The following is a 27,978-nucleotide window of genomic DNA, read 5'->3' as shown; positions in this document are numbered from 1 at the left end:
GGGTCTCGCATCTCACATAACCGGCAGCTTGTTACATGGTACCCCTGAGACACCGAGAACCGAGGAGGAGGAGAACATGAGCGAACGAGCAGCAAAAGCGATTGAAAGACGTTAAAAATTTGTCAGGAAGAGATTTCGGGGAAATCCTATTGAGATTGAGGCACTGGAGCTAATTAAATAAGCCATAATGAGGTATCTTGAGGCAATCGTCCACATGAGAAAGGCCTGTTCCACAAGTGCAGAAATTTACATATAAATTTACATTCATCAGCCTGCATTAGAACGACAACTAATCTTACCTGAAAACCGCAGCTTCCTGTGACACTGGCCATTTCTTGAATTATCGACCACCTCAAAGCAGCCGGGCTCAAACAGACGAGACAAGCTGCACCATGAATCTCCCTTCAATCTGCACTGCCTCTGTGACAGATGAGGCAAATACGCTAGTGGCCCGAATCAAACTTGAACAATCTATGAGCCCTGAAATGAACATCATTCTAATTCTCTACTTGGTCACAATGCTCAGAGGTTCTCAATACATCATTTGAACAAATATCAGGAATAGATTCCACACTTTCTGCTCAATATGGTTAAAGAAATATGCGTGGATCAGTGGCTCTGGTGACTGTATTCTATTCCTTCTTGGAGAAATGGAGTTGGAGGCGTAGATGCTGCACCATCAACTTCAAAAAAGAGTGGGAAAAAGTACCTCTGGTCCATGGGCATTATAGTTGATGGGTGGGATTTTATATGAGTGGATATTAACCCTTCCCCTAAACATCAGATATGAACTCCATTACTGGCAGTATTTTTTTACAATGCATATAGAACAAACGTGTCAATGAAGCACAAGCTATGGTGGCCAAAATTGTTATATAAATCTGTTTTTTATTCATGCAATTACTTAATTAAATCATATAGATACTTGTATATTGTAAAATATTACTGTCATATTCCATGTCGTAGCATGTCATTTCTAGGAGCAAAATGCTCAAAATGTCACACAAAACAAAACGTGAGCAGGCGCAGAGCACCTCAGCCAAACAACCCCACCCTGCAGCCAACACCATCCCCCCAAAGCCACAGCGCTTCTGATGTGTGCCGGGCTTTGCTGTAGGAGCACGCTAACATCAAATTATTCCCCCTGACAGCATAACATTCACCAAAAAAAAAGATTAGGTTTCTTGGTGCCGGTCCCAAGCCTGGATAAATAGGGAGGGTTGCTTCAGGAAGGGCATCTGGCGTAAAACTTTGCCAAGTCAGTTGATCAGACCAGCTGATCCGCTGTGGCGATCCATAGACCAACAGACCAACGTGGTCCCTCAGGCCTGTCATGTGGGTTCTCCTTTCAGTCCAACAAAAGGATCTGAAGGTTTTTCTCCCATGAACGCGTTTCTCCCTGGTCTTATTTTAAAACCTCGCCCTTGATCCCCGGCGAACTGCGCTCTGCACAGCGTCTGAGCGACCGAGTCCCTTTCATGTCTGCGCGTGTCTCTCGCCGCACGACACACTTTCATGTGCAGTTCAGACGACGCCAGTCTGATATTACAACCCGCGCGCGCCTGCATGATCTCATGTGTTCTAAAAGGAACACGTGAAGAACGCAACCCCCCCCGAGCAACACCAGCCGGAGGATGTGAAGGGTCCTGTGGTTCAGAACGCAGAAAGCAGAAGCACCTGCTCGCAGACAGCAGCTGCCAAGCAGACGTGTGCGCGCCGCACAACAAACACAGACGCTAGCAACGCGGCAAGTGTGCAAACACATGTGTCACACGGACAGCTGGCACAGCCTGGCATTACGACACACACACACACACACACACACACACACGACGCCCTGGCAGGAGGGCGCGAGACCATGGCTTCGTGTCAGGGAGATAGCAATGCTTCAAAAACCACAACTCAAGTACTTTGGACTTCGGGTGGACTTGGTAAGAATTTTGAATGAACTACAATATGTTTAGGGTCCTCTTAGGTTGACCAATGGAGCATTAAATCAGGCCGGTTTGTGATGTATGATGTATGTTTTCCTCATGTTCGTTTGTCTCAGGGACAGAAAGAGGAACAGGGTGACGTGTGGGGGGTTGGCGACAGGTGAATCGCTCTTGACAGCTTTGTTGTCGACAGAAAGCTCTGCACATTGCTGTTTGATGTCTGATGGGTTCATTGAAGTTTATGTGATCTTTTGTCTCTGAAAACAGCTCCATTGAGGAAAGGACCATGAATTTGCTTATGACTCCCTGTACAGGCCTGAGACAAGACACAAATACAGGAGTTTTACTGAAAACACTTGACACACACATGCTATTATCTGTCACCTGTATAATGTGAAATTGTGCTTCCATTAACTCCCTCAACCTTGGGAAATCCAAGATTTGGATGTCAAATCAACACATTTTTCTTCTGAAAGAGGAACACTGCTTCCATGAAAGGGTGTATTTGGCATCTATATTTACTTATAGGTGGAACATATCAAAGTACACATGAATACGTGACACATGGTTTCATTACATTGCGCCTGTCATGGCTGCCCACTGCTCACTCAGGGTGATGGGTTAAATGCAGAGGACAAATTTCACTGTGTGCACTGTGTGCTGTGCTGCTGTGTATCACGTGTGACAATCACTTCACTTTCAAAGCATCATTCATTTCATGAAGTAAACTCGTGGTTTGAGTTATAAACCTGTCACTGGGTCACTTTTTGTAGGTCCTGACTACTGCAGACCAAGGACACCAGCATTTTTCAAGATGCAATGATTGACCTTGTTAAAGTCGCTCAAATCTTTATCTTCGGCCATGCTGATTTGCTGTGTAGTGTGTTGCAGTGGCAGTTGTCACTGTCACTTCACCTGTCATGTTCTGGCTCTTAGTTTGTTTTTGTGGAGTTAATAGTCTTTCACGATTATGTTTCTAATCAGGGCTATCCTCACATGAGGATGCTACACACATGCATGATACAGATGATTTCTGAAAGTGAGCACTTTCACAGCTTCCGCATAATAAACACAGTCATGCAGACACACACACACACACACACACACACACACACACTCTCACACTCACAGACCCTTCAGGGTATTTTGAAGACGTGTCCCACTGAAAGTGAGATGAGAAAGGCATCACACAACCTCACACTCGCCACGGCTGAAGCAACGTAAACACACATCTGAGAAACTGAAAATAGCTTCCGGAACAACGATCGCTAAACCCATACTGTACAAGCCTGAGGCACATTCCTCCGTGTGTGTGTGTGTGTGTGTGTGTGTGTGTGTGTGTGTGTGTGAGTGGAGAGGGAGCATTGTAATTCGGACCCCCTCATTCATCTCTCTTTTCCCTCTCTGTGTGTTGACATGCAGAAGCATGCAAATGAATGGATGTGTTGGAGTGTTAACATTTCAATGGGAAAAAACAACCTCTCTTCCTTTGTCTGTGAGGGGAGCAAAAGCTCGGAGCGAAAGAGGCAAGAGAAATTCCCACTGGCCGCTGAAAATGCGGACAGCCACCCAAAACAGATAAACAAATAAAGCTGCTGGATGGACCTCTGGCTTTCAGCGGACCCTTAGGAAGTTTGTGGGAAACTAGTGGGACGCGAGATCCCTTATCAACAAAGACAAAAAGAAGGGTGAAGAGTGCTACACCCAACGAAAAACAATGATGCAATGGCATACATCAGGTCCTAATTGGCCTTTAGGATGATTGTCCATGCATAGTCAATATTCAATAATTAGCATAGTCAATCATTTGGGTGCTGGTTAAAATTACAAAGCTGTCAGAATCTGTTTTAGTATCATGTGCTGGGTTTAGCCTTGTCCAACAGTTGAATGCCACAGCTTTAATAAACCTGGCTGCTGCCCATTTGAATTTGTAGGCCTTCCTCACACCGACGTCTGAACCACGTGCTTTTCTGCCGTTCGGACGATTGGTAAATTAAAGTGTCCACATGGGCATTCAGTCTGTGCATTTGGATGGCATCAAATAAATGCTGCATGCAATGCTATATTGGCATATTTTTTTTGCCTAAATACCGACAAACATTAAAAACATCGGCAAGCAAACGGCAATCAAATGCAGGCACAAAATGCGGCAAAAACATGTATGGCATTCGTCTGTGTGGACAGGTCCATAATGTGGAAGGAAACCGCCATTTGAAGATGGGTGCTGTGCGCTACTTTATTCAAATTCTAATTTTATTTCGTCACATGCACAGTCATACACGGTGTGATATGCAGTGAAATGCTTTAGCCACTGCTATAGACCTCAATATTGCAAATATTGCAAGAGCAAAAAATTTGTGCAAGTATTCTGGGAGGATTGAGTCCAGAAGTGATTGAAAGTGAAAGTGATGGAGTGTATTAGTATTCTGTCCTATGAAGTGTTGTTGTTGGTGAGAGCTCATATGCTGGGGCAGTGGTGGCCTTGTGGTTAAGGAAGCGGCCCCGTAATCAGAAGGTTGCTGGTTCGAACCCCCGGTCTGCCAAGGTACCACTGAGGTGCCACTGAGCAAAGCACTGTCCCCACACACTGCTCCCTGGCGCCTGTCATGGCTGCCCACTGCTCACTCAGGGTGATGGGTTAAATGCAGAGGACAAATTTCACTGTGTGCACCGTGTGCTGTGCTGCTGTGTATCACGTGTGACAATCACTTCACTTTCACTTTCATATAGCCAGATGACAGGGGCCTGGTAGGTCCTCTCCTGCTTGGTACTAAAGTTCACTATTAACTCCTTTGTCTTGCTGATGTACAGGTGGAGATTGTTCCTCCAATTCTCTAGATTTCCAACCTCCTGCAGGTAGGCCGTCTCGTCGTGGTCAGAGATCAGGCCCACCACGACAGTGTCGTCAGCAAACGTAATGATGGTGGTGGAGTTTGTAGTGGCTGCACAGTCGTAGGGTCAAGACTGAGTCTGAAAAAAATCACAAAAAAACAGGATTCGAGGATTCACAAATGCTGAGGTTTTTATATTCACGAAACTCTTCATCAGACTTCAGGTGCATTCCATTGGACATTGTGACTGGAATGCCATCTGTGGTTGGAATCATGACCTGGAACGACTGTTCCCAATCTCCTTTATTCTCATTAGATCAGCAGTATGCACAAAAGTTTCTAACTGCTGCTATAGTCTTCAAACATTTAAAATAAAGGTAAAATAAATAGGTAATAGTGACGTGGCTAAGAAAATCCTTTTTCCTAAATTTGTTGTACTGAGAGGGGATTCAACTCGAGTGACATCCAAAGTAGAGGGAAAGCACCATCGCTCCACTGAATATGGCATTTTAATAAAGCATGATTAAATACCTTTATAAGGACACAGAGGCTGCATTGCCGATCATTTGGAAGTTGTCTATGGCTTTTATTTGACAACTTTTTGGATTTTGCACATTGGAATAAAAAGTACCTGGGTAGGGAACCCTAAAAAAGTGTGTGAGTCGTTTTGGGTGGACCGTATGAAAAAAAAGATCTTACCCAGGCATCATTGCAAAGGCAGAGCACTTCCATCCCACCACCTCTGGAGCTCAACCCTCACCTCAGCGTCAACAAGGACATCCTCCTGAGAAACAATCCCCCCATGTATACACACCACATTCATTCAGACCGCCCCACAATACCAAGCACCTATCACCCAGATGCAGCTCTCACAAAGCCCAAGAACTCCCTGCTGGCTGATGATTGGCAGCCCTGGGAGGTCAGGATCCCCCTGAAACCCCCCGTGCTCCACAGAGTGACACCTCTGCTTCTCTCGGTCTGCACTCGCTGGTGCTGGACAGCTTGATGTGGATTCTCACTCAGGCCGCAGTCTGTCCTTTTCTCATGCGCCCCTCTCCTGCCTGCAGTCGAATGCGTCGCCAGCCAAATAAACAGCTGCACCAAACAAGGCTGGTGCTCAGATTTCAATGCAGTCCCACTAATGATAAATACACTAAGCACAAATGAATGCACAACCCCTCAAAGCTACTTAAACGCACCAACTCTATACACAACATTTAGAAGGCGCTACAATTATTAACGAAAAGAACAAATTCAAAAGGGTGGTACACAATCACACTCAAATTTAAATTATTGTTTATTTTATTTATTACAGCAATGCTGTAAGATTTCTCTCTTCCAACTAGAAGCAGCACAAATTTAAATCTTATATTACTTATATTTACAGTAATATAAGATTTAAGTGTGTTTAGCACACAGTGGTGGCCTAGCGGTTAAGGAGGCGGCCCCGTAAATCAGAAGGTTGCCGGTTCAAATCCCATGGTTAAAAGCAGAGGAGACCTTTCGTTGTGTCACCGTGTGCTGTGCTGCAGTGTTTCCCAATGACAATCACTTCACTTTCACTTTAATATAAAATAAGTGTTTAACACACATGCTAGGTACAATGACATGTGACCGATTTAACACTGTATGTAAATGTATGTGTACTGTATATGTTAAAAACATTTTCTGTATTTGCACTAAACAGACAAATGTACAAGTTTTACAATTGGTGTAATTTGGTAAGAAGATTGTGGAGAAATGGAAACCAAAAGTTCTGAAAGAACATCACAAGTTCCAAATGGCACTTGTTTGGATATGTGACACTAACAGACTGTCACCCCCTGGTAGTCTGGCATCATTTGGTGCAACAACACAAGAGAGGAAGCAAATGGGGCTGAGTTTTCACAAAAACATTATTTAAAATATTGTAACAGTTTGTCAAGACCTGGCATTTTTATCTGCTTACATCTTCCCACCTTATTACAATGTCATGTGGTTAAAGAGACAGGGACAGCCCCCTTGCTCAGGGACACAATGGTAGCAAGTGGGGTTTAAACCTGTGACTTTCTGGACTTCTGGTTCACAGGAGAGTGTGTAACCCACTAGGTCACTAGCACAAATTGTTGATAAGTCCTGTCTAGCGGATTAGTTGGGATGTCACCAAATCTGATCACAGTTTGCGAGAATTCCCCACCAGGGAATTATATGATGTTGCAAACACCTCCCACACACCTGGACATGTAAACTGCTTCCACACACTCGAGAAAGTGAGACATGGAAGTGTCAACATACACACCCGCTGCAGAAGCTACAGGTTTCATGGTCTCTTTTTTATGTTGCTGTTTGCAACAGCCACAATAATCAATTTGCATAACTGTGCTTTCATCATAACAATCTACGGGAGATTTTAGGTTGCCACTATTACGACAATAATGAATCAGTTCAAATTGATTAAAAAATGAATTAAGCACACATAGACATACATATACAACCAAACACACACATCCAATACACCATAGTGTTTCCTTTTGTGCAAAATGTCTAAATATCCACTCTGTACATTTACGGCATTTGTCAGACGCCCTTATCCAGAGCGACTTACAATCAGTATTTACAGGAACAGGCACTCAGGGTTAAGTGTCTTGCTCAGGGACACAATGGTAGTAAGTGGGATTTGAACCTGGGTCTTCGGGTTCATATGTGAGTGTGTTACCCACTAGGCCACTACCACCCTCTGTACATATGTATACATATGTACACACACACACACACAAATACGTTTTTAATGCACTCATCCACATTTATTTCCAGGTTATTTATTTCTATAGAGGACATTTTATTTCATACTGTTGCCATAGTCTTTATGCTATTTATTTTTTTCTGCTCTTATCTAGTACTGCTCACGTTCTGCCAGACAATGTTCACTTCCTACTTGTGGGACTAATAAAGGATCATCTCATCTTATGTTATCTTGAGCATAGGCATTTTGATTTAGCAGGAAAAACGGTCTCTTACTAATCAAACACAGCATTACATTTACATTTACAGCATTTACAGACGCCCTTATCCTGAGTGACTAACAATCAGTAGTGACAGGGACAGTCCCCCTGCATATGCATTTGACTCCTGTGTAATTTCTGTTTTTGGAGGAAAGTCCTGTTTGATCCCTAAAACATATACTTTCAATTCCATTGGCCAACGACACTTCACGCCGACAACTACTGAAGCCTCCTCAACGACATGTTAACTAAAGATGGAGCTGTGGCGGGGACCACACCTCACACCTCCCGTCACTCGGAGACACCTGTGTCCTTTGTAAGCCGACTGCACTGAACAATTAGCGTCCCTTCATTAGCAATGACGAGCAGCCGCGCCGCTGACGTTAATGTGACGCCCCGGCAAATGAGAAGGCAGCATTGACTGAGTACCCCGAGCGAGGGCTTTCACACTCCGACATGTTGCTATTAGTTACCTCAGTAGTGGCAACCCACTCACATTAATCGAGGGGAGAAGCTCTGGCACGCTACAGATTTACATTTTTTTTTTCTTGCCTGAAAAAATGTAACAGCCCCTATGGGCAAGGTGAGTCAAAAGGGCACAGTGTTTCCCGATGCCAAGTCACACACACACACGCACACACACACACACACTTACACACACAGTGAGTGAAGTGTTGAGTTGTATGGGGCAGCTTGCACAGACCAATCTGCTGATAAATCTCACCTATTACTTTCATAATTCAGAAGGAGCCTCCTGTCATCAACACTCAAATATACATACCAGACCATAATTACCCCCGGCTCTCGGCCAAAAATACCTGGGCGGACAGACGCACGAATGCGGCTGAAAGACGGAGGGAGATAGAAAAAAAAAAAAAAAAAAAAGTGGAGACGGAAAAGGCGAACGGGACAGACCGCGCTGGAGAGACAGGAGAGAGAGAGAGAGAGAGAGAGAATGAGAAAGGGAGTTAAACTGGGCGGGTTAAACTGGGCTGCGCCGTGGGTCGCCAGGCTCTCGAGGTCGGCGGTGAAGAGAGGCTGGCAGCTCCACAGTGGGGTGATTGTTGGTCGGAGCTCAGGGTGAGAGGGAGATATTACGCAGCACAGAATGGAGAAAATTGAGAGGGAAAAAATGGGCCTTTCATCCGGAGATAACTTCACTGACCTGACATAACCCAAAAAACACGCAGACACACACACACACACACACACACCTTATCGTTAGAGCCAGTGGTAAAGTGTACGTATCAAGACGATTTATTTACCGCTTACAGTATTTTCTCCTCGAACACTTAAATTCCAGTTGGGTGTGTGTTTTTGGGGGGGCTAGTCGGACACGCTCCACCCCCCCGCAGGGGATCCCGGGCATGTCGGAGCGTGTCAGGGCAGCCCAGAGGGAGCACAGTCAGCAGTGATGGTCTGTTGAAACCTAGCAGTTCACGCTCCACATTAGCACACACACACACACACACACACACAGCGGATTTGTGTAATTGCACACTTTTACATAACCAAAAACCGTGTGGTGACCGTCAGGATGATCCTTGAGAGTGAAAATGAGAGCACTTGGAGGTGTAAAGAATTGCCATTATGCATTCAGTGAGAATCTACCAATGTAAATGGTCATGAAAATAAAGAAAACACATTGAATGAGAAGGTGTGTCAAACTTTTGGCCTGTACTGTATGAGTGCATTTAAAACATACAGATGTACATAAAATAGTTTGACCTGTCCCTGTTTCATCCTCTCAACTTAAATGCCTAATTTTGCTCTTTTTGGGGACTTTTCTGGACGTAAGGGTCAGATCTGCTCGGTCCACGCTCTCCATCGCTTGCTGGGTGGGTGATATTCCTCTGCATTTCAGCTATTGAACTGTCTGGCAGAGGGTACACCTTCCCAGGGTATTTTGGAGCCGTTCATTATCCCACTCGGTCCTGAGCAGAAGAAAAGCAGCTTCAGCGCAGAACAACGCTTGACAGTGGGGACTGTGTTCTTAGGGTGTGTCCTGTGTGGTGATGGCATCATGCCAAACATATCTACTTTAATTAAGGCCGAAAGGTCTGACCTGAGATATTAAAGTGAAAGTGAAGTGAAAGTGAAGTGATTGTCATTGTGAAACACTGCAGCACAGCACGAGGTGACACAACCAAATGTGTCCTCTGCTTTTAAAAATTATCCTTGGTGAGCAGTGGGCAGCCATGACAGGCGCATGGGGAGCAGTGTGTGGGGACGGTGCTTTTGCTCAGTGGCACCTCAGTGGCACCTTGGCAGATAAGGATTCAAACCTGCTACCTTCAGATTACAGGGCCGCTTCTTTAACCAGAAGGTTGCAGGTTCAAATCCTGATCGGCCAAGGTAGACAATTTTTTGCAGGGCTTCCTGAATTAATTTGGTTAGTGCATCTAAATGGTCTTAGAAGTTTTGATCCACATCTTATATGAGCTTGGAATGTGTAAAAAGTTCTAATATGTTTGGATTTCCTCGATTTTTTCTGTGACCTGTTCTGATCTTTTCTGGTCCCATATATACTACAGTATTGATTACTATGAAAACCTTTCTTGACTCAAATTAGCTGCAAGATGCGATTGTAAGACCTTTTTCTTGGTATCTGTGGACCAGTGAAACACTTTCAGCAAAGTTCCTATTTGGGAGATTTTATTTGGGGGGATCAGGATCTAGCTGACTGATGACAACTGAAAGCATGTTTATTCTAGTTTTCCATTTCATCACTGTTGGCACCATGGTATGTTCTTCATACAGGTTACTGGAGAGGGGAAAAGTCCATAATATTGTAATTCTTCTACAATGCATCAACTGTATCTGCCACTCATCCCCTGGAGTCTTAACCTTCACGTTGGTAGGGGCCATGGTGGCCTACCGGGTAAGGAAGTGGACCCGTACCGCCAAGGTGCCACTGAGTCGGGTACCATCCCCACCGCTGCTCCCCATGGTGCTGGGTTACAAGCAGAGGACACGTTCCGTTGTGTGCACCGTGAGCTGTGCTGTGTAGCACAATGACAATCACATCCCTTCATGTTTCTTTTTCAAGTCTGGAATTAAAAATAAATAAATAAATAAATAAATAAATAAATAAATGTAAATTGAGTTGTGTAAAGTCTTTATGTTTTTTTTGGTGGGAATAATAAAGGATCACTCTATCTTATATTCCTCTAAGAATAAGAAGGACGAGGAAGGCAGCCTTAAAATGGCGGTTCGTATAGAACAGCAGACGCAAATCGGCTTCAGATTATGTTCTGAGTATAAAACTGCGTGTTTTTATCTCCTGCCTATCTGCGTCCGCCGCGCTGTTTGACGCGGAGCGTGGAGGGCGGAGCCTCTCGCTTTCTCTCTGGAGGGGGCGGAGCCTCTGCGCCTGCAGCCAATCGGAACGCGCCGCTGCTCCCGTCCATATAAACCGGAGACGGGCTTCTCCGGCGGGCCAGCGAGTCGGCGGCAGGGACTAACCGATCTCTACGAACCCCGTCTCCCCCACCGGGCTCTGTGGATAACTTGCACTTCTCTTGGGAAGGAAAAAGAAAGAGAGTAAGTTGAGAAAATGCGTCTGATCCAGAACATGTCGACCATCGCGGAGTACCCGGCGGAAGCCCCTTCAAACCGGGTCATAAAGATCGCGGTGATCGGGGGCAGCGGAGTTGGAAAAACAGGTGAGTTGGGACGAATAACAACAAAAGAAAACCCTCTTAAAGGCTCTTTATCCTGACCCGATAACGGAGCTCTCCTCGTGTCCCCTCGCAGCTCTGGTGGTGCGGTTCCTCACGCGGCGCTTCATCGGCGACTACGAGCGCAACGCAGGTGAGAAATAGTCCCGAATTAAACCGAGATGCGCGCCGAGTTCCGGTGGGTCGGTGCTGACCGCCTCTGCCCGCCGTCCCGCAGGTAACCTGTACTCCAGGGAGGTCCAGATTGACAGCGAGCAAGTGGCCATCCAGGTCCAGGACACCCCCGGGGTTCACGTGAGTATTTATTTATACCCCCTATAATAAAAGCCGTAAGGACGCGCGCTGCGAGCTCGGGTCCGATCCTCGCGCGCTGCTGCTTAAACTGACCCCTTTGGACCCCCTTTTGTCTTTTTTTTTTTTTTTTTCGGGGTTCCTTTTGTGTCCGTCCATCACTGGGGCTGAATTGCCCTCAGGGTAACAGTGGAAGAGTGGGAAGGCCTTGGGGGGGGGGTCAAACTCATTCGTTTGTCCCCCCCCACCCCACCCCTAAAAAAACCTGTTAAACCAACCTTAAAAAAAAGTGCCGGCTACTTTTTAATAACATAGAAAAATATACCTGGCCAGAGAGAGAGAGAGGGGGGGGGGGGGGTTACATTTTTCGGTACATTTTTCCCAGCCCCACATTCTGGAGAACCTGGAGCGAAGTGAAGTGTGTGTGAGGCTCGCTGCCTGGTCTGGGCATCGCTCCAAAGCCGCAGAGCCCCTGTTTTTATCTGGCCCAGCTCGGGTGGAAGAGTCTGCTAGTCTAGCCGTCTAATTTCCCCCGGCCTGGGTTTTTTTCTTTTTCGGGGAGGGGGAACGATACCCCCTTAATCAGCCTCTCCTGTGAAGTCCTCCGGGAAAACTGCAGTAACGTTACAACCGGTGACCTTCCCGTCCACCTCGGCTCTCAGACTGGTTGCATAATGTCTGAAGGTTTTTTAACGCAGGGCTGCGGTTAGAATTACGCTACGCCGCGCTCCTTTAGCAGGCGCTTTCATCCTAAGGGAATTAAAGAGGAGACGATATTGTGGCCGACGGCCTTAACCGGAGTTATTTACAATTATTACACGGACAGCCCCCCCTGGAGCAACTCTGGGTTAGTAAGTGGCGTTGAGTTAAGAGTTTGTGGGGTTTTTTTTGAGCGTTGTACCCTCTAGTTTAGATAATGTTCACTATAGTGGATTTAAAAAAAAATCCCTTTTGTTTCTTAGGTGACCACTAACGGCCTGAGCTGCTCTGAACACGTGAGCTGCTCCATCCAGTGGGCCGATGCCGTCGTCCTGGTCTACTCCGTGACGGACCGCCGAAGCTTCGACCTGATTGGCCAGCTGCACCAGCTGGTGGCGCGCGCCCACGGCGACCGGGCCGGCGCGCCGCCGCCGGTCATCCTGCTGGCGAACAAGGCCGACCTCCTCCACGTGCGGCGGGTGGACGCCCAGCAGGGCCCGCTGCTGGCCGCCACCCTGGGCTGCTGCTTCTTCGAGGTGTCGGCGAGCGAAGACTACAGCCAGGTGCACGGCGCCTTCCATCGGCTGTGCCGCGACCTGGCCAAGCAGCAGCCCCCCGCCCTGCCCTCCGCGGCCGAGAAGAGGCGCTCCCCCCTCATCCCGCGTCCCAAGTCCCCCAACATGCAGGACCTGAAGAGGCGCTTCAAGCAGGCGCTCTCGGCCAAGGTGCGGACCGTCACCTCCGTGTGAGGGAGAGAAGGGACGAGGGGGACGCGACCTCGTGGGGCCACAGAGCCCGGGTGTTGCCAGAGCGGCGTCTCGTCTTCTCTGAGACTGCTTCGTGGCCGCCGACCTTTGAACCCTGTCCTTCAGGGTCCACAAGAGACTTTTATTTCCTGTGAGCGGCACACAGAACTGAGGGAGGAGGGGCCGACCGTCACCGACCGCCACGACTGTTTTTCCTCACAGCGGCGGCTGGCAAGGACGCGGCCGTGCCGTATTTTTAGCCCCGCGCGACTCTTTTGTTCGGCCTGGCCTTCCTCTCGCGGCCCTGAGGAGTCCAACTCTAAAGCATCTTTTGTTGTAGAAGCAAGGCGCTTGCGTCAAAAAGTGCACGGCGCGCATGCCCGCCGCCGCAGACTGTTCATGGCTGCACTGCATGACCGTACTTCACTTTCGTAACGGGGAGGGCGACCGTTAAAACAGCACAAACTTTACTGAGGGGATGGGGGGGGTTCGTCTTTTTATGCACTTTACACAAAGAGGAAAAAAAAAAAAAAAAAAAAAAAGTCCTGAAGCCAAAGAGCTGAAGTTTGATCTTATTTATTTGTCTCGGCCTTCAAAATAAAAAGGTTTGAAACACGTATCGGTATGCACTTCTTTCTGCGCGCACACACACACACACACACACACACACCACAGTGATCTCACAGAGATCGAAAAACGAACATGCGGTTCTTAAGAGTGTAAGGTTGATGGGGCAAAAACGAATGAAATTGATTCAGTGTTCTGAGTGGAGTGTACGTCCGACAGCTCTGGCCGTTCCGTTCTGCATCAGAACGACGCTCTACGTTGACCTGTTAGCATGATTTGACTCCCTGAAGGAGACCACAAACCCTCGGGCACAGTTTCATGTCAGATCTCATCAGATTTCATATTCATGTCCCGACAATCAAGTTTCCGTAGCCAGTAAATTACAGGGAAACACAGACCAGGCGCACTAACGAACAATTCACACACTCCACCGTTTGTCATGGGAAGTGGGACAAGTGGACACGTCTGCAAATCTGGCCCCAAATATATAAAACACCAAACACACAATCGAAATCCATAAAAGTGGTCCTTCTTCAGTGACAGACTTATTGATGTCAAATACATTTCTAGTTGAAACAGGCGTCATTTTGACGGGATTTCTTTATGAATTAAAAAAAAGGGCAAGAAGCTGCTGTTGCCCAGACAGCTGCGTACTTCCAGTTCTCTGAAGGTTCGTGCAAATGTGTCTGGACGTATCTGGAGAACTTCTGTGCCTCTGTTGTGTTCCATTTTCGTATTCCTACACGGCACTAATCATGATTCCAGAGGGGTGTGTGCCAGACTGGAGGAAAGTGGGGGCGCCACTGAAAGGAACAGGGCGGGAAAATGTGAAAATTGCACCAAAACACGAGCCAATCTGGTGGCCACGGTTACACTCTCACACTCATCATCAGCACGAGCAGCTAGCCACTGAAAACACTGAAAAAACACACAAAAAGCCCCAGCAGTTGTAATCAATTATTTTACTGTATGAATCACTGATCTTAACAATGAAAATTTGGCAACGCTGATATATTAGATAGTGAGAGTAAACAGAATATGAACATTACAATGAAAGGAAAAAGGGGAATAAAAAAAAAATGTTTTTTTACACAGCTGCCCCCCACTTTCAGGACCTTCCACAACATACCCACAGCTCCCGATTGACTTGCCGTTTATGGGCTGTGTGAACGCTTCACTTGACACCTCAACCCCTGCATTGTGCATCAGCCCTGCCTCTTGTGTCCATTGTGACACGGCTGCCGGTTTATGTTCGGTTGTTTACTAGGAACTGGTTGCTCAGGGGGGGCCGTAAAACCCTAAAACGGAGTGGACGGGGAGTGAGAGGGGTCGCGTTTAAATGAAACTCGTAAAAAGGAATTCCTACAGAATGCTGCACATTCCCTGCCAATGTGACCAGGCCGCAGATAGCATCTCGCGCTATTCAGCCGCTTGTGAGATCCCGTTATGATTGCGTTTGAAGTGTTATTTTGGTTTTTGGAGTCGACTGTGATTGCTTTAGCACCATGAAAGCAGCTCAAAGACCACAGTGCAGTGTGTGATGGCATGTGAAAAAGCAGCTGGAGGGGAACTGTGTGTTGTGGTGGTGTCCTCACACAGGCCCTGCTCACACGCCAATGTCAGGCACCAGTCGATTGGTGGAGAAGAGCAGATGGGGGATGTCAGCTGGCCTCAGCAGTCGGGTGGAGAACACCAGCACCTGGCAGGCAGAAGAGCATTGTGGGTGAGAGAAGCATTATACATTTACAGTACAGGCCAAAAGTTTGGACACACCGTCTCATTCAATGTGTTTTCTTTATTTTCATGACCATTTACGTTGGTAGATTCTCACTGAAGGCATCAAAACTATGAATGAACACATGTGGAGTTATGTACTTAACAAAAAGGTGAAATAACTGAAAAGGTGTTTTATATTCTAGTTTCTTCAAAATTGCCGCCATTTGCTCTGATTACTGCTTTACACACTCTTGGCATTCTCTCGATGAGCTTCAAGAGGTCGTCACCTGAAATGCTTTTCCAACAGTCTTGAAGGAGTTCCCAGAGGTGTTTAGCACGTGTTGGCCCCTTTGCCTTCACTTTGCGGTCCAGCTCACCCCAAACCATCTCGACTGCAAACCCCACATGTGCAAAACTCCACACGTGTTCATTCATAGTTTTGATGCCTTCAGTGAGAATCTACCAATGTAAATGGTCATGAAAACACATTGAATGAGAAGGTGTGTCCAAACATTTGGCCTGTACTGTATGTATGTGTGTTTGTAATTATTTATTTATAAACACAAAACATGTGCATGACAGAATTCTAGATATCTATATACTTTACTGTAAACGTAAACCAAAAAACAATAATCATGGGAGATATGACAAAAGAACATGGCAGTGAAATTCAGGCACTGTTTGAACTGTGTGGCAGGACATCCTCCTCCATGCTGAGGTGACAGGGACCAGCTAACAGAGTGGCCAGGCAGAAGAACTGGTGTAGGAACAGTTTTTATCATAGGATTATTTATTGATTGAGTGGGTTTAAATCATGAGAGTCAATCATTGTGCTCCTCCCATTTAAAACTGTTTAAAGACAGAGAATCAGATAAATACCTAGCATATCTTTTTTTAAATATATTTAGGGAAATCCTGAGGATGCCTTTGCTTTTGACTTGACTCTAATGAACAAGCCCCATGCTTTGCTCATAACACCATGCCCAGTGGCATATGCACCATTTTCAGGACAGATGCTTCGCAAAAAGAAATGTTGAGTGAACACAATACAATATGGGTTAAAGGTTAAAACCAGTCTGCAGATTCTTCTTCCTTCTAGAAAGCAAAATGCTACTAGAAATAAACACATCTTAAAAGCCAATAATCATATGGGTGTTCTGCACAACCTGGCTGAATTTTATAAATGTTGCATAAACACACCAGTAATGTGGGTTTTGGCACGGCTGCTGCGCTCTACTCTGCAACAGTAGCTGGCCCAGTCTGTCTATGGCTGCACCTGATCACAATTCACAGAATTTAGCTAAAATGATGGTAATTTAACAAGCACATTTTTTCTTAGCTGTTAAACATAGAAAGAAAAACACACCTCGACCTGAAATACTCATCCAGTGTGAAGTAGATGCTGTTACCGTGGCGATGCATACAGAAATGGCAGCGCACTGAGCCTGTGGAATTTTTAATATAGCCCCATATTTTCACCCTTATTGCTCTAAATTTCTGTTATCCTGGCCACACTCTGTCCTAAAGCACCATAATTGGCCATATTCCGTCTGCTTGGAAACAGCTAGCCAAGGCTTGCAGTGGAGTGCATGTGTTTTAATGTTTAAAGAGCAGATGTAAACCTCGACATTCTGATCCTCAGCCCTTCAATTACGTAATGGCAATATATTTCGGCATCGATTTTTGGCTCCACCCCTAATTTTCAGTAGCAGCTCAGTGTAAATGAGCAGTACATGAAAAAGTACTTGAATTTCTTAGTGTCTGTTCATTTCAAATAGATTTAAAACTTAAAAGTTCTTTGTAGCCAGATGCATCTGCACATCCTAAAGTTCCCTCAGGACTAATCAAATATTATTCATGTATCTATGCCTTTATCTGCTTATAACATCGAACCCTTTAATGACCTAAGCTTTTGAGGTGCAGAGTTACCGCTAAACAACACAAACACATATTGTTCATAAAGATATGTATACTTCAGCACCAACACACAATGTACCAGAAGAAATTGCTTTTTTTTTTTTCCTCTGTCGACATTCAAAATGTAGGTCAGTGTGCTCTCTGTCGCCTGAGTGACCTACTTCATACCCTTCAAATGAAAAGCATTCTGAACCATCTGAGAGCAGTGCTGGGTTATTGAGTTGTCCACAGTTCTTTGTGCAGCCAAACGTCACATAATGACATTTTCTTTTCAGCGGGCAAACCTGAAACATTCTTAAATCACATACTAGTAAAACTAGCAAAACTCATCAGAAGCAGTCATCGCTGTGTCGTTCAGACATATGTTGCTTCGAGGGTTGTGTTTTGAGTTAATATTATAGTTTATATAATGTATATTTCCATATATTCATATAAAAACCAAGTTCTCACAGTAGATTCATTTTTACACCATGATTCTTATTATTGTCGGCAGCTCAGGAAGTTATAGTATCAGAAACTTTCATTTGAATGGAAATAATATGATTTCTGATGATTTTCCGAATTCCTGTTTCAATTGTCTGTTTTGTACACTGCATTGAACTGAATGTACCCAATATGTGGTGTTTCAAGAGTAAAACAGTGCTGTTGGATCTTTGCTGCCTTGAAGCAAGCAACCAATGTTCAGCTTTTATTGTGTCTATAAAGAGTTAAATGTTTAATGTTTCCTTAAAATTATAATCTAAATGCGGTGTCTTATTATTATTTTTGATCCATTCAGCCTTAAGACTCTTCAATTCTCTAGACATTAAATTAAAGTGTCTAGCAAATGAACATGATCAAACCGACTTCTACATGACTTAAGACAAAGACAAAGTTTGGGTCAAATTGATGTGCACATTTTAAAAGTCTATGTGGTTACAAATAAGAATGAGTGAAGAAAGTGGTATATGGTTTAAGATCAAGAAAGGAGGTAGAATAGAATAAGTTATTGAAGATGAAGAAAGAACAATGATGGTTTCTGATGGTGCTTGGGAGCTCATTCTGGGAAACACAGAGTAGAAGCCTAGACTGTAGGGTGCCAATACCAGGCCACATGGGAGAAACCTTACAGTTTGTATGGAGTTCCAGTAGATGAGTGCAGAGGTAGTAAGCAACCTGAATTTCATTTGGACATCTACCAGTAGCCAGTGGAGGTCTATAGGATGGTAGCAGTCTAGTGGATAAGACACTTATTATTAACTAGAAGCCCACAAAATCACAGGTTCAAACCCCATATACTACCGTTGTGTTCCTGAGCAAGACACATAACCCTGAGTAGAACTGTCTCAGTAACTACTTATTGTAAGTCAGTCTGTATAAGGGTGTCTGCTAAAAGCCATAAATGTAAATGTCTATGAACAGTGGGGTGACACCTGAAAGCATTTCAATGTTGAGAGTGCTGCAGTATTTGAGGTGAGAAACAATCAATTATGACAACTACGTATTAGGCATGTGGGATTAGGAGTCATTTAAAATATTAATGTTGTGATGGATAGTTTTGGCTGAGGTGACCAAGAGCTCAGTTTGTGAGAGGCTGAGCTGCCGGTGAAAGTTTCTCATCGATCAGACAAAGTAGCCAGAACCACTTCTGAAGACTTACACACCATCTGATAGGACAAGCAGGACTGCACAAGACACGACTCTCACCTGGGCACCTGGTTTTTGTGCGGCAACTGTGTCACGGACAAGGCGAATCTCTGATGGGGTCACTCCACCCACCAGGAACAGAATCAGCACAGAATGGTCACTAGGGTGTGGTCTGTTCACCTAAGAATAAATAAAAAAAAAAAATGGAGTTAAGCACACTACTTTTAACAGTTACCATTTGGTCTCATCTCTCAAACCCCTTCATAGTCATGTAAACGATTGTAAACAATCTAAAACAAAATTGAACCCAATATTAAAAAACTTAACTAATCTATGTGTCTTACTGGTAATGCAGGCACATTTAACAGATAAAAGGATGCAGTTTTGTCAGTATGCTTGTAGGCTGCTGAATGACATTCAGATATTCAGATATTTTCCTTAAAATGACACGACCGTAGAATACATAAATTTATACATTTTTTTTTCTATGAATAAATCTACATTTATAGTTAACACCTGCACCTCAGTTATTCCCACCTGCTGAAATTCTACCTCCCTATGTCCCTGTCATGAGTCAGGGCCCAGAACGAGGCAGGAGCGAAAGCTGTGCACACAGCGTGATACGATGTGCACATGCGTCACCACATGCACATGGCAGCTTTTCAAACTACGGACAAATGTGAACATAACACACATGCAAACACACATGCAAACCCATGGAAATGGAGTGAGTAAAGAGGGAGAGAGCGGCTGGTGGCCCGGAGCTCCTGCGGTGCGTGACTGGACGGGCAGGATAATGGGCTCAGTGTGATTGGCCAAAGCAGGCCTCTGCTCAGAATAATAAGCAGACAATCAAAGGCTGCCACTTTGGAGGGTGGGGCTTAAAGCATGAATGGCCAGCCACGTGTCCACCGCAACACCTGAGCATGCTGGAACATGTGTCTGACAATCTCAGTATGGGGGTGTGTGTGTGTGTGTGTGTGTTTGTGGCCGAGGGAAAGCGCCTGTTCCACCGGTGTGTGAAAAGAAAAGTTGAGAAAAGCACAATAGGTCAGAGTGGGCAAAACCGCAATTCTCAGTATCTCGGCGCTCACACCTGCCAGATAAACAAAGAGGTGAGATGTTCTTTCATTCTGCACAGCACATGCTTTAAAACATGGGTGGGAAACAAAGGAACCATACACTCTAAATGAGTGCATTGTGGGCCTTCTACTCAACTTTCAGTGTAGTGTAGCATATGTTACCTTCATGAACATACTGAAGCCGGTCTTGAGAAGATCTGTTAGTCCGGAGGACGCATGTTCTATGTCTGGACACTCTGGACGGTCTGGGTGGAAAATCTCCTCTAAAATCTGCTTTATGAATGGGCGATATGTTGCCTGGAATTTTGAACAATAACAGAGCATGAAGCATTAGCAGGTGTGGCAACAGCATAGACACAACAGACTTCCATTTACACTGCACTGTTAACGAAGGAGTCAAAACCCACCTATGTCTGCATTTTTCTTGACTGCTCACTTTGTATGAGAGTATGTGTGAATGGGAAGTGCAAAGAACACGCACAGCAACCAAAACCCTCCTATTACTACATTATTGTCTCATTGATAAATGCCATAAATATTGCCCATTACATACAGATAAACCAGTTGGAAAGAAAGAGGAAAAAAAAATTTAAAAATGCAAACCTCAGCCCAGTCAGCCCAGTTACCCATTTACTAGTAGTCTCCACTATTTAAGAATCTTACCTTCAAAAATCAATCTCTCAAAAGGCTAGTAAAAATTGGATGGACAAATCCTTCTGAGGGTCAATCTATGACGGACCGACCTCTCAAATGTTCCAATTGAGAAGCCCATAAAACAGCCATCATTTCCTAGGCTGAAGTTCTCATCCAATGAAATCAGTCCAAGAAAAGTTTTCATTAAAAGCAGCACTCTAGAGTGCGACCAATTTGTCAATGTTGTGACTAATAAAAGTCGCAGGTCTCACTGGTGCAACCAGTTGTTCACAGGAAATAAAAGTAACTCTGAAAGTCCATATTGTATTCTAAACCGATCAAACCCCAAATTCCTGTATGTTTGAAAGTGCACGTGCTGCAGTCTGACAGAGAGAGGTGAGTAGACTAGACCAGTCAGAGTGGATGTAGCAACAGATTAGAGCTTCAGGAAGTTACCTTTCTTCTAGAATTGTGCTTTATGTTAACCAGATTGTTAGTTAATCATTTACAAGTCAACATTGCCTATTTTAACAGCGATTAAAAAAAAAGTGAACCTTGTTAAATGCAAGAGCCCTGAAAAAAAAAAAACGTTAAAAAAGGTGTGTTATGTGGTTGCTGGTTCATGATGAAAACGTTACAGCTGAGATGCTCTCAATGTGCATGGACAACAGCCTTTAAAAATATTCGTCCTTGAACGCAAAGACTTTATAGACCACATTCACTATATAGATTCAGGCCCTGAGACGTGTTCAATGGGCCTGTAATCGAATTTTCTTTGTTCATTTTAGTGATTCAAGTCACAGTCACACTTGTGTCTCCAGGCTATGTTGCAGGGACGATGCAAGGGACAATCACCTCCGAGATCCACCTTGATGCCTGGTGGTAAATAATCACTGCTTCCCATATAATAAATGGATGACAAGGATGTGTGTGTGTGTCTGGGCAAACTAAACAGGAATCTACAATTGTTCCTCCTGTTCAAAGTGCTGATATAAGTAGACTTCTTTTGGTATTCTGTATGTATTACTGTATGACTAATGATGATCTTTATTAAAAATGATTAAAAAAGTAATTTTTTTTTCCCTCATGAAGTGTTTGTGAATGTCAGTCTCCAGGCCTGAGTTGGTGTGCATTGCTCTTGATCAAGACTAATTATATAAAATGTGAACGCGGGTCCATAATGCAATGAAGAAAACAAGGAAGTAACAAAAACACATTGTACATTGCCCTTCCAATTATTTCATTAAAATTTACATTTACATTTACATATTTTACATTCCTGGACACAAATGTCAGCATAACAAATTCACCTATATTCACCTAAACACCTATATTCCAAGTTCCTGTGTGCTTTATTATATATTATAGAATTAGCATTTCAAAGTGCATAATGGTATTGGGGAACAAAAAAGAACACCCAATTTTGTATATTAGCAGATTGGATGTGTGCACTGGAAACACTTTGTGATTGGATTGGATGTGTGCATCGCACTGCTGAAACGCTGAAAGATCAAATTCTTCAGCTTCATCTTGCTGGCAGCGGGTAGCAGGTTTTCGTGCCAGAATATTTTTTGGTATTTCAAGCTGTTCATTACCAACCCGTTGCCCTAGCTGAGGACAGACAGCCTGATAACCCCCCCTGCCGCCGCCACCGCCGCAGCTGACAGGGGGTACTGTGTTCTTCAGATGACCAGCTCCAAACGCTCGAATGATAATCAGTTTTGGAAGGGCATACGGAATAAGATCCACAACAGCAACATTAACCTTCCCTTTGGTAGGATGAGAGTGTAGTTGGTATTAACCAGTCACGTTTAATGTCGAGGGAGAATGCATTAGATATAATGCTGCCATATTTTGGTAAGACAGTGGTTGCCTTGTGGGTAAGGAAGCGGACCCGTAATCAGAAGGTTGCGAGTTCGAATCCCAAACCATCAAGGTGCCCTGAGGTGCCGTCCCCACACTGCTCCCTGGCTGCCCACTGCTCACCAAGAGTGATGGGTTAAATGCAGAGGACACGTTTGCTGTGTATCAAAATGACAATCATTTTCATTTTCACTAGAAATTTAAAAAAACGAATGAAATATTCCTGGTGCCTTGACCAGAATAATGATGATACACAGGTCTAGCCTGTTTTTAATGACATCACATAATCTTTGAATGTGCATGTGAAACCCTCAAACTTTTTCTTATTTTGCAAAACAAGACAGCCGAACTTGGAATACATAAGAAAATGATTTCCTAAGAATAACTCACACTGAACCATTAATGAATACTGAGTATAACTGGAATAAAGCTTTGTTTGCCCTCTGCACACAGGGCTGAAGCGACAGGAAGTTCACAGTGAGAAAGAAAACACACTAATTGAACTTTCCTCAGGCCTGTTTGCTTTTCAGCACATTCTAAAATAAACTGCACTTCCGGGACCTTTTATTGCAAAAATGAATGATTTCATAAAATCTGGTCCTATCACCATAGTAACCTGACAGTCAGACGCGCTCCATTTATAGATTCTGGCAGAGGAGAAGATGACATGCCAACAGTGTTGTGTCAGTTAGCGGACAGCTATTAACCCAACCCTGAAAACAGCCCTGACTCACTTCCCATAGGCTTCTGTTCAAGGGAATGAATAGATGAGCCCAGATCCCTTATGCTATCCTCTCACCAAATCCTCAGTCACCCTCTGGGTCTGATCAAAAACCGCAATTTATACAACATTCACGACATTCAGTGGAAAATATGAAGCATAAAATAATAACTTTTTTTTTTATTGACAAATACAGTACAGGCCAAAAGTTTGGACACACCTTCTCATTCAATGTGTTTTCTTTATTTTCATGACCATTTACGTTGGTAGATTCTCACTGAGGGCATCAAAACTATGCATGAACACATGTGGAGTTATGTACTTTATCAAAAAGTGGAGATCTGGACTCCACAGTCACCGGACCTGAACCCCATCCAGATGGTTTGGGATGAGCTGGACCGCAGAGTGAAGGCAAAGGGGCCAACAAGTGCTAAACACCTCTGGGAACTCCTTCAAGACTGTTGGAAAAGCATTTCAGGTGACGACCTCTTGAAGCTCATCGAGAGAATGGCAAGAGTGTGCAAAGCAGTAATCAGAGCAAAGAAACTAGAATATAAAACATGTTTTCAGTTATTTCACCTTTTTTTGTTAAGTACATAACTCCACATGTGTTCATTCATAGTTTTGATGGCTTCAGTGAGAATCTACCAACGTAAATGGTCATGAAAACAAAGAAAAGACATTGAATGAGAAGGTGTGTCCAAACTTTTGGCTTGTAATGTATGTCTGAAACCTCACATGTCCTGTCCCTCACATTTTTCACTTTCACTTAAGCCCCTTCACTCACCCTTGTTCCAACTGTGATCTACAATCCACCATTGGATGACAATCCTTGGAATAACAGTATCTTGAGAGTTATGTAGCTGGGGACTTCAATAGAACTAATCAGAAAAAAACCTTTGGCAAAAATATTGGAAGCACTCAAGAACAGACTCTGGATTGCCAATATAAAAAGCTGAAGGTGTTATGTCCCTGGGTGCTTTGCGCCAGGGAGTAGTAATGGGGGTGGGATCTCTGCTTGCCATTCTGTGTGTTTGTGTGTTTTTCCTTTTTAGGAGTATCTGATTGCTGGCTCCGCCCACAGTCTGGTGGCTAATCTGGACCTGCCAGTATAAGAAGAGGCCCGAAACAGGAAGTCGACGGCTCAGTGCTCACGAATGAGTTTGGAGTGGAGAGAGATGGTTGGAGTTGTAGTTGGGGTTGATAGTGCTTGTTCTTGTATCTAGTGTTGACTCTCCCTTGCCCCCTCCTCTGCCAGTGTGTGTATGTGTGTACTTGTATTGTGTGTGGATTCCCCCTCTGTTAGTGTGTTTGGTTGAGGGGTTTATGGTGCTGTACATAGCACTAGTCGGTCTTGTTGTACAATCACAGTACACACAGTATTGTGCACTTTGGTTTGGCCTGTGTTTTCCTCCTTGTCCCCATCTACCATGGTCACACTGTCCACATTCCTTCCCCCTAGACGGAAATGTGACAAAGGACTATTAAAAACTATTTAGATCACACCTCTATTCTTCTCAAGATGATGTATCATTAACTTGTAAACTGGCAACATATTTTATGAATTCAACAGCAACTTCTTTCCGAATCAGCATGATCTCCTGAAGTGCATCATGGCGGAAAAGTGGGCATACCAGAAGGCCAGTTTCAACCTACCATTCTTGAAGCTAAGATCAAATGCACGTGGAAGGGCCTGCAGTCCATCATGGAATGCACAGGTGTGAAGTACTGTGGTGTGAGAATGTAAACCTCCATCCCAGACGACATAAACACCTCCTGTGCAATGTTAGAGACAAACAACCTCTCCCCTGCAGTGGAACTGCGCATGGTCCAAGAGAGTTCAACAGCAGCTATACTTTCCTTCGGTGGTCAGAACTGCCACCAGGACCATAAGTACCCACCGCCAGTCACCTGAAGTATCATCCTCTATCAAAGAATGCTGTGTGCTGATTATAGCTCAGCTTTAAACACTCTCTTTCTAGTTAAATTGACGATCAAGCTCATTTTTTTTTTTCTCTTAATGCACCTTCTCACAAAGTTGTTTGTTACTATTGTTGTTACACAATAACGATTAACGATTCAATAGTTTGAATCTTATCTACCAACACTGTTGACTTGAGAAAAGCTGTTTTTACCAGCAGACCACCGGGACTCATTAATACCAGTGTAACACTTCTATTTATTTTATTTATTTGATTCAAGCACATAGCACGGGGCAGTGGTGGCCTAGCGGTTAAGGAAGCGCCCCTGTAATCAGAAGGTTGCCGGTTCGAATCCCGATCCTCCAAGGTGCCACTGAGGTGCCATTGAGCAAAGCACCGTCCCCACACACTGCTTCATGGGCGCCTGTCATGGCTGCCCACTGCTCACCAAGGGTGACACATTTCGTTGTGTCACTGTGTGCTGTGCTGCAGTGTTTCACAATGAAAATCACTTCACTTTCACTTTTTTTTTTTTTAAATAGAACTCTGCAATATTTTATGCACTTGGTTTATCGTGGGTCTTCTTTCATGGGCCTAAAGTCCACTCTCCTTCATCGACCATAGTATAGCAGAGCTAAATCTCTGTAGGACAGTCTCTGACCTATACTCCTGCCCAAGTCATGCAGTATGAACAGATACAGTATTACTATATCTGTTCTAAGATACAAAAAAATCACAGACCTGAAGGATGAAATCTGTTACCTTTTGCCCTGAAACACAGATCAGTGGGGAATCAGGTTGACCACACATGACTGTCCCAACAGTAAACTTTCTCTATGCCCTCACTGTCCAAAGAGATGTACACAGCACCTGTGAAACTTTAAAGTAGATAAGCAACGGCATTACAGCGGTTTTTGAAACTTGCTCATCACTCTGACGTTTGGTGCCAATAAATAAAGACAATGAAACCACCTCCAAGCATCATGTTCATGGAACATTATCAAGACTCACACGCCAGGAAAAATCCTCACACTTCGCCTCACACCCTGGACACGGACTTTTTGACATGGGAGACTAGGACCAGCCGACACAGGAACGGTTTCTTTCCCCTCGACGTCACCCTCCTAAACAACTGAACTGTCGCGCATTCAGCATTGAAAGTACACTGTGTGTACACTATTCATGTGATCTTTGTATTTTTTGGTATATTAATTATTTGATTTTATTATATATTGTTTAGTTTGTCACATACTTTGCCAATAAACATGTTTCTGATTCTGAAGATTTTTAATGTCCATAGGACTGCCAAAGACAATTGAAGAAAAGGCTTAAAAGGCTTTCCATGAGACCTGAGAATATTACTGAACACCTACAAAAGCACTGGAGAGTCTGAAAGTCTGGAGAACCTGACACAGCTTGACACGGCTTTCTCTGGAACAGTGGACAAAAATCCCTGTTGACAGGTTCAGAAATCTCCATGAGAGCTGCAGAAATTACTCACTTACAGCAATTATCTGTAATGGTTGTGCAACGTAATATTGGGTTGAGGGTCATGCCCTTTTTGTCCATCTTATTTGGACAAAGTCAGACTTAATAAGTAATAATAAGGGGAGTTTCATGAGGAATAGACTATGATGAGTGACGATTAGTTTAGTCAGTTTAATTTTTTTCTTCTGGGTTCTTCTACTTTATTGTGAAGGTCTGGAAATGTACACATTGCAGGAGTAACTTGTTACACAACCTTAACTGATTCATTCGAATTTATATTTATATACAACGTACAGAACATCATATCGATGATCCTAAACCATACGAGTCCCAGCACCGTTACCATTTATATATCAGCTTCATTTAGTGGCGCTGCAAGAAACAAAATCTGCTTACTGATTCAATCGCAGATCACAATCAGGCCCTCGGGCTACAGATTACACACACACACACACACACACACTCACACTCACAGGCATGTTTGTGCCACCCTCAGCACCATCAACCTGTCAAACGCTCCTCCACGCTACCCGCTGCAGTCTGATTCAGATTTGAGTCAGATACGTACACATGTGCGTACACACACACACACACACACACACACACACACACACACACGCCTACAGACTCGACAACAAAAACACACGAGTGACACCTCATCCACTCGCACCTGGGTTGGCAGCTGACCGCACATACCTGAGTTCACACGCGACGAGCCCCCCGTAAACTTGCAGACACATCCCCCAATTCTGCAGTTCTCTGCCTTTCATTTAGCCCCTCTGTTCCCTCCACAGGGCTCTAGACTAACTTTTCGCACTGTTAGGTGCAACGAATTTCGATGGCAAAATTAAAAGAAATCTCAATTAAAAGTGCAAGTGTTTTAAGGGCTTGAACTTGATTGCCATCTCGGCCTGAAGATCTGCTTGCTGCTGCATGTTGCTAGCTTGTTCTACTTGTTCTACTTCTACAGTACATTTATCGGTGCATGTAATGTGTTTTTCAGGGGTTAATTTACCATCATTTTACTCAGGCTCAGGCTTGCGCAGGACAGGTGAGTGTTTCGAGGCAGTGAAACGGACGCTAGCTTCTGGTGATCACATTCTGGTTGCCCTGGCAATGAAGGAAAGTCTGAGGTGTGGAAACCATGAAAAATAACATTAAAAAACATATAGCTGACTCGTAACGTGCATCCACTACCACAATAATGTGGGGTTCGGCCTTTTAAAAAGCTGTACTTGTTGGACTCGGGTCTAACTTTTAAGACCTGATTAAGACTGTAAT

The 27,978-nt window shown here is 44.3% G+C and overlaps 2 protein-coding genes and 1 long non-coding RNA gene across 3 annotated transcripts in view; 2 read left to right on the top strand and 1 right to left on the bottom strand.

The window, feature by feature from the left end:
- The first annotated feature begins 1,720 nt into the window (after window positions 1-1,720).
- LOC114774390 (uncharacterized) lies at window positions 1,721-2,303 on the top strand. The gene is made up of 3 exons (XR_003744806.1): window positions 1,721-1,931; window positions 2,051-2,094; window positions 2,202-2,303. It is a non-coding gene; the product is annotated as an uncharacterized LOC114774390 (long non-coding RNA).
- Window positions 2,304-11,168: 8,865 nt separating this feature from the next.
- On the top strand, window positions 11,169-13,618 carry LOC114774389 (ras-like protein family member 11B). The gene is made up of 4 exons (XM_028966303.1): window positions 11,169-11,411; window positions 11,503-11,559; window positions 11,644-11,720; window positions 12,680-13,618. Exons 1-4 carry the CDS (start codon window positions 11,303-11,305, stop codon window positions 13,163-13,165), a joined length of 729 nt encoding a protein of 242 aa, XP_028822136.1. The 5' UTR covers window positions 11,169-11,302; the 3' UTR covers window positions 13,166-13,618.
- Window positions 13,619-14,673: 1,055 nt separating this feature from the next.
- Window positions 14,674-27,978, bottom strand: part of LOC114774387 (sec1 family domain-containing protein 2-like) — a gene marked incomplete at its 5' end in the record, with an annotated part of 47,311 nt that continues 34,006 nt past the window's right edge. Inside the window, 3 exons of the mRNA XM_028966300.1 lie at window positions 14,674-15,428; window positions 19,049-19,168; window positions 20,233-20,367. Coding sequence (XP_028822133.1) covers window positions 15,336-15,428; window positions 19,049-19,168; window positions 20,233-20,367 — 348 coding nt within the window. The remainder of the gene's footprint in view (window positions 15,429-19,048; window positions 19,169-20,232; window positions 20,368-27,978) is intronic.

Source organism: Denticeps clupeoides, unplaced genomic scaffold (assembly GCF_900700375.1).
Source record: "Denticeps clupeoides unplaced genomic scaffold, fDenClu1.1, whole genome shotgun sequence".
In the NCBI taxonomy this organism is placed as follows: Eukaryota; Metazoa; Chordata; class Actinopteri; order Clupeiformes; family Denticipitidae; genus Denticeps; species Denticeps clupeoides.
The sequence above is the reverse complement of the archived record's forward strand: the minus strand, read 5'-3'. Positions and strand labels throughout refer to the sequence as shown.

What these genes read in the sequence shown, in the direction of transcription:
- LOC114774389 (XM_028966303.1), top strand. Translation starts at nt 11,303, where the DNA reads ATGCGTCTGATCCAGAACATGTCGACCATCGCGGAGTACCCGGCGGAA. An exon ending in CAGCGGAGTTGGAAAAACAG is followed by an intron (nt 11,412 to 11,502) that starts GTGAGTTGGGAC and finishes GTCCCCTCGCAG; the next exon opens with CTCTGGTGGTGCGGTTCCTC. An exon ending in CGACTACGAGCGCAACGCAG is followed by an intron (nt 11,560 to 11,643) that starts GTGAGAAATAGT and finishes GCCGTCCCGCAG; the next exon opens with GTAACCTGTACTCCAGGGAG.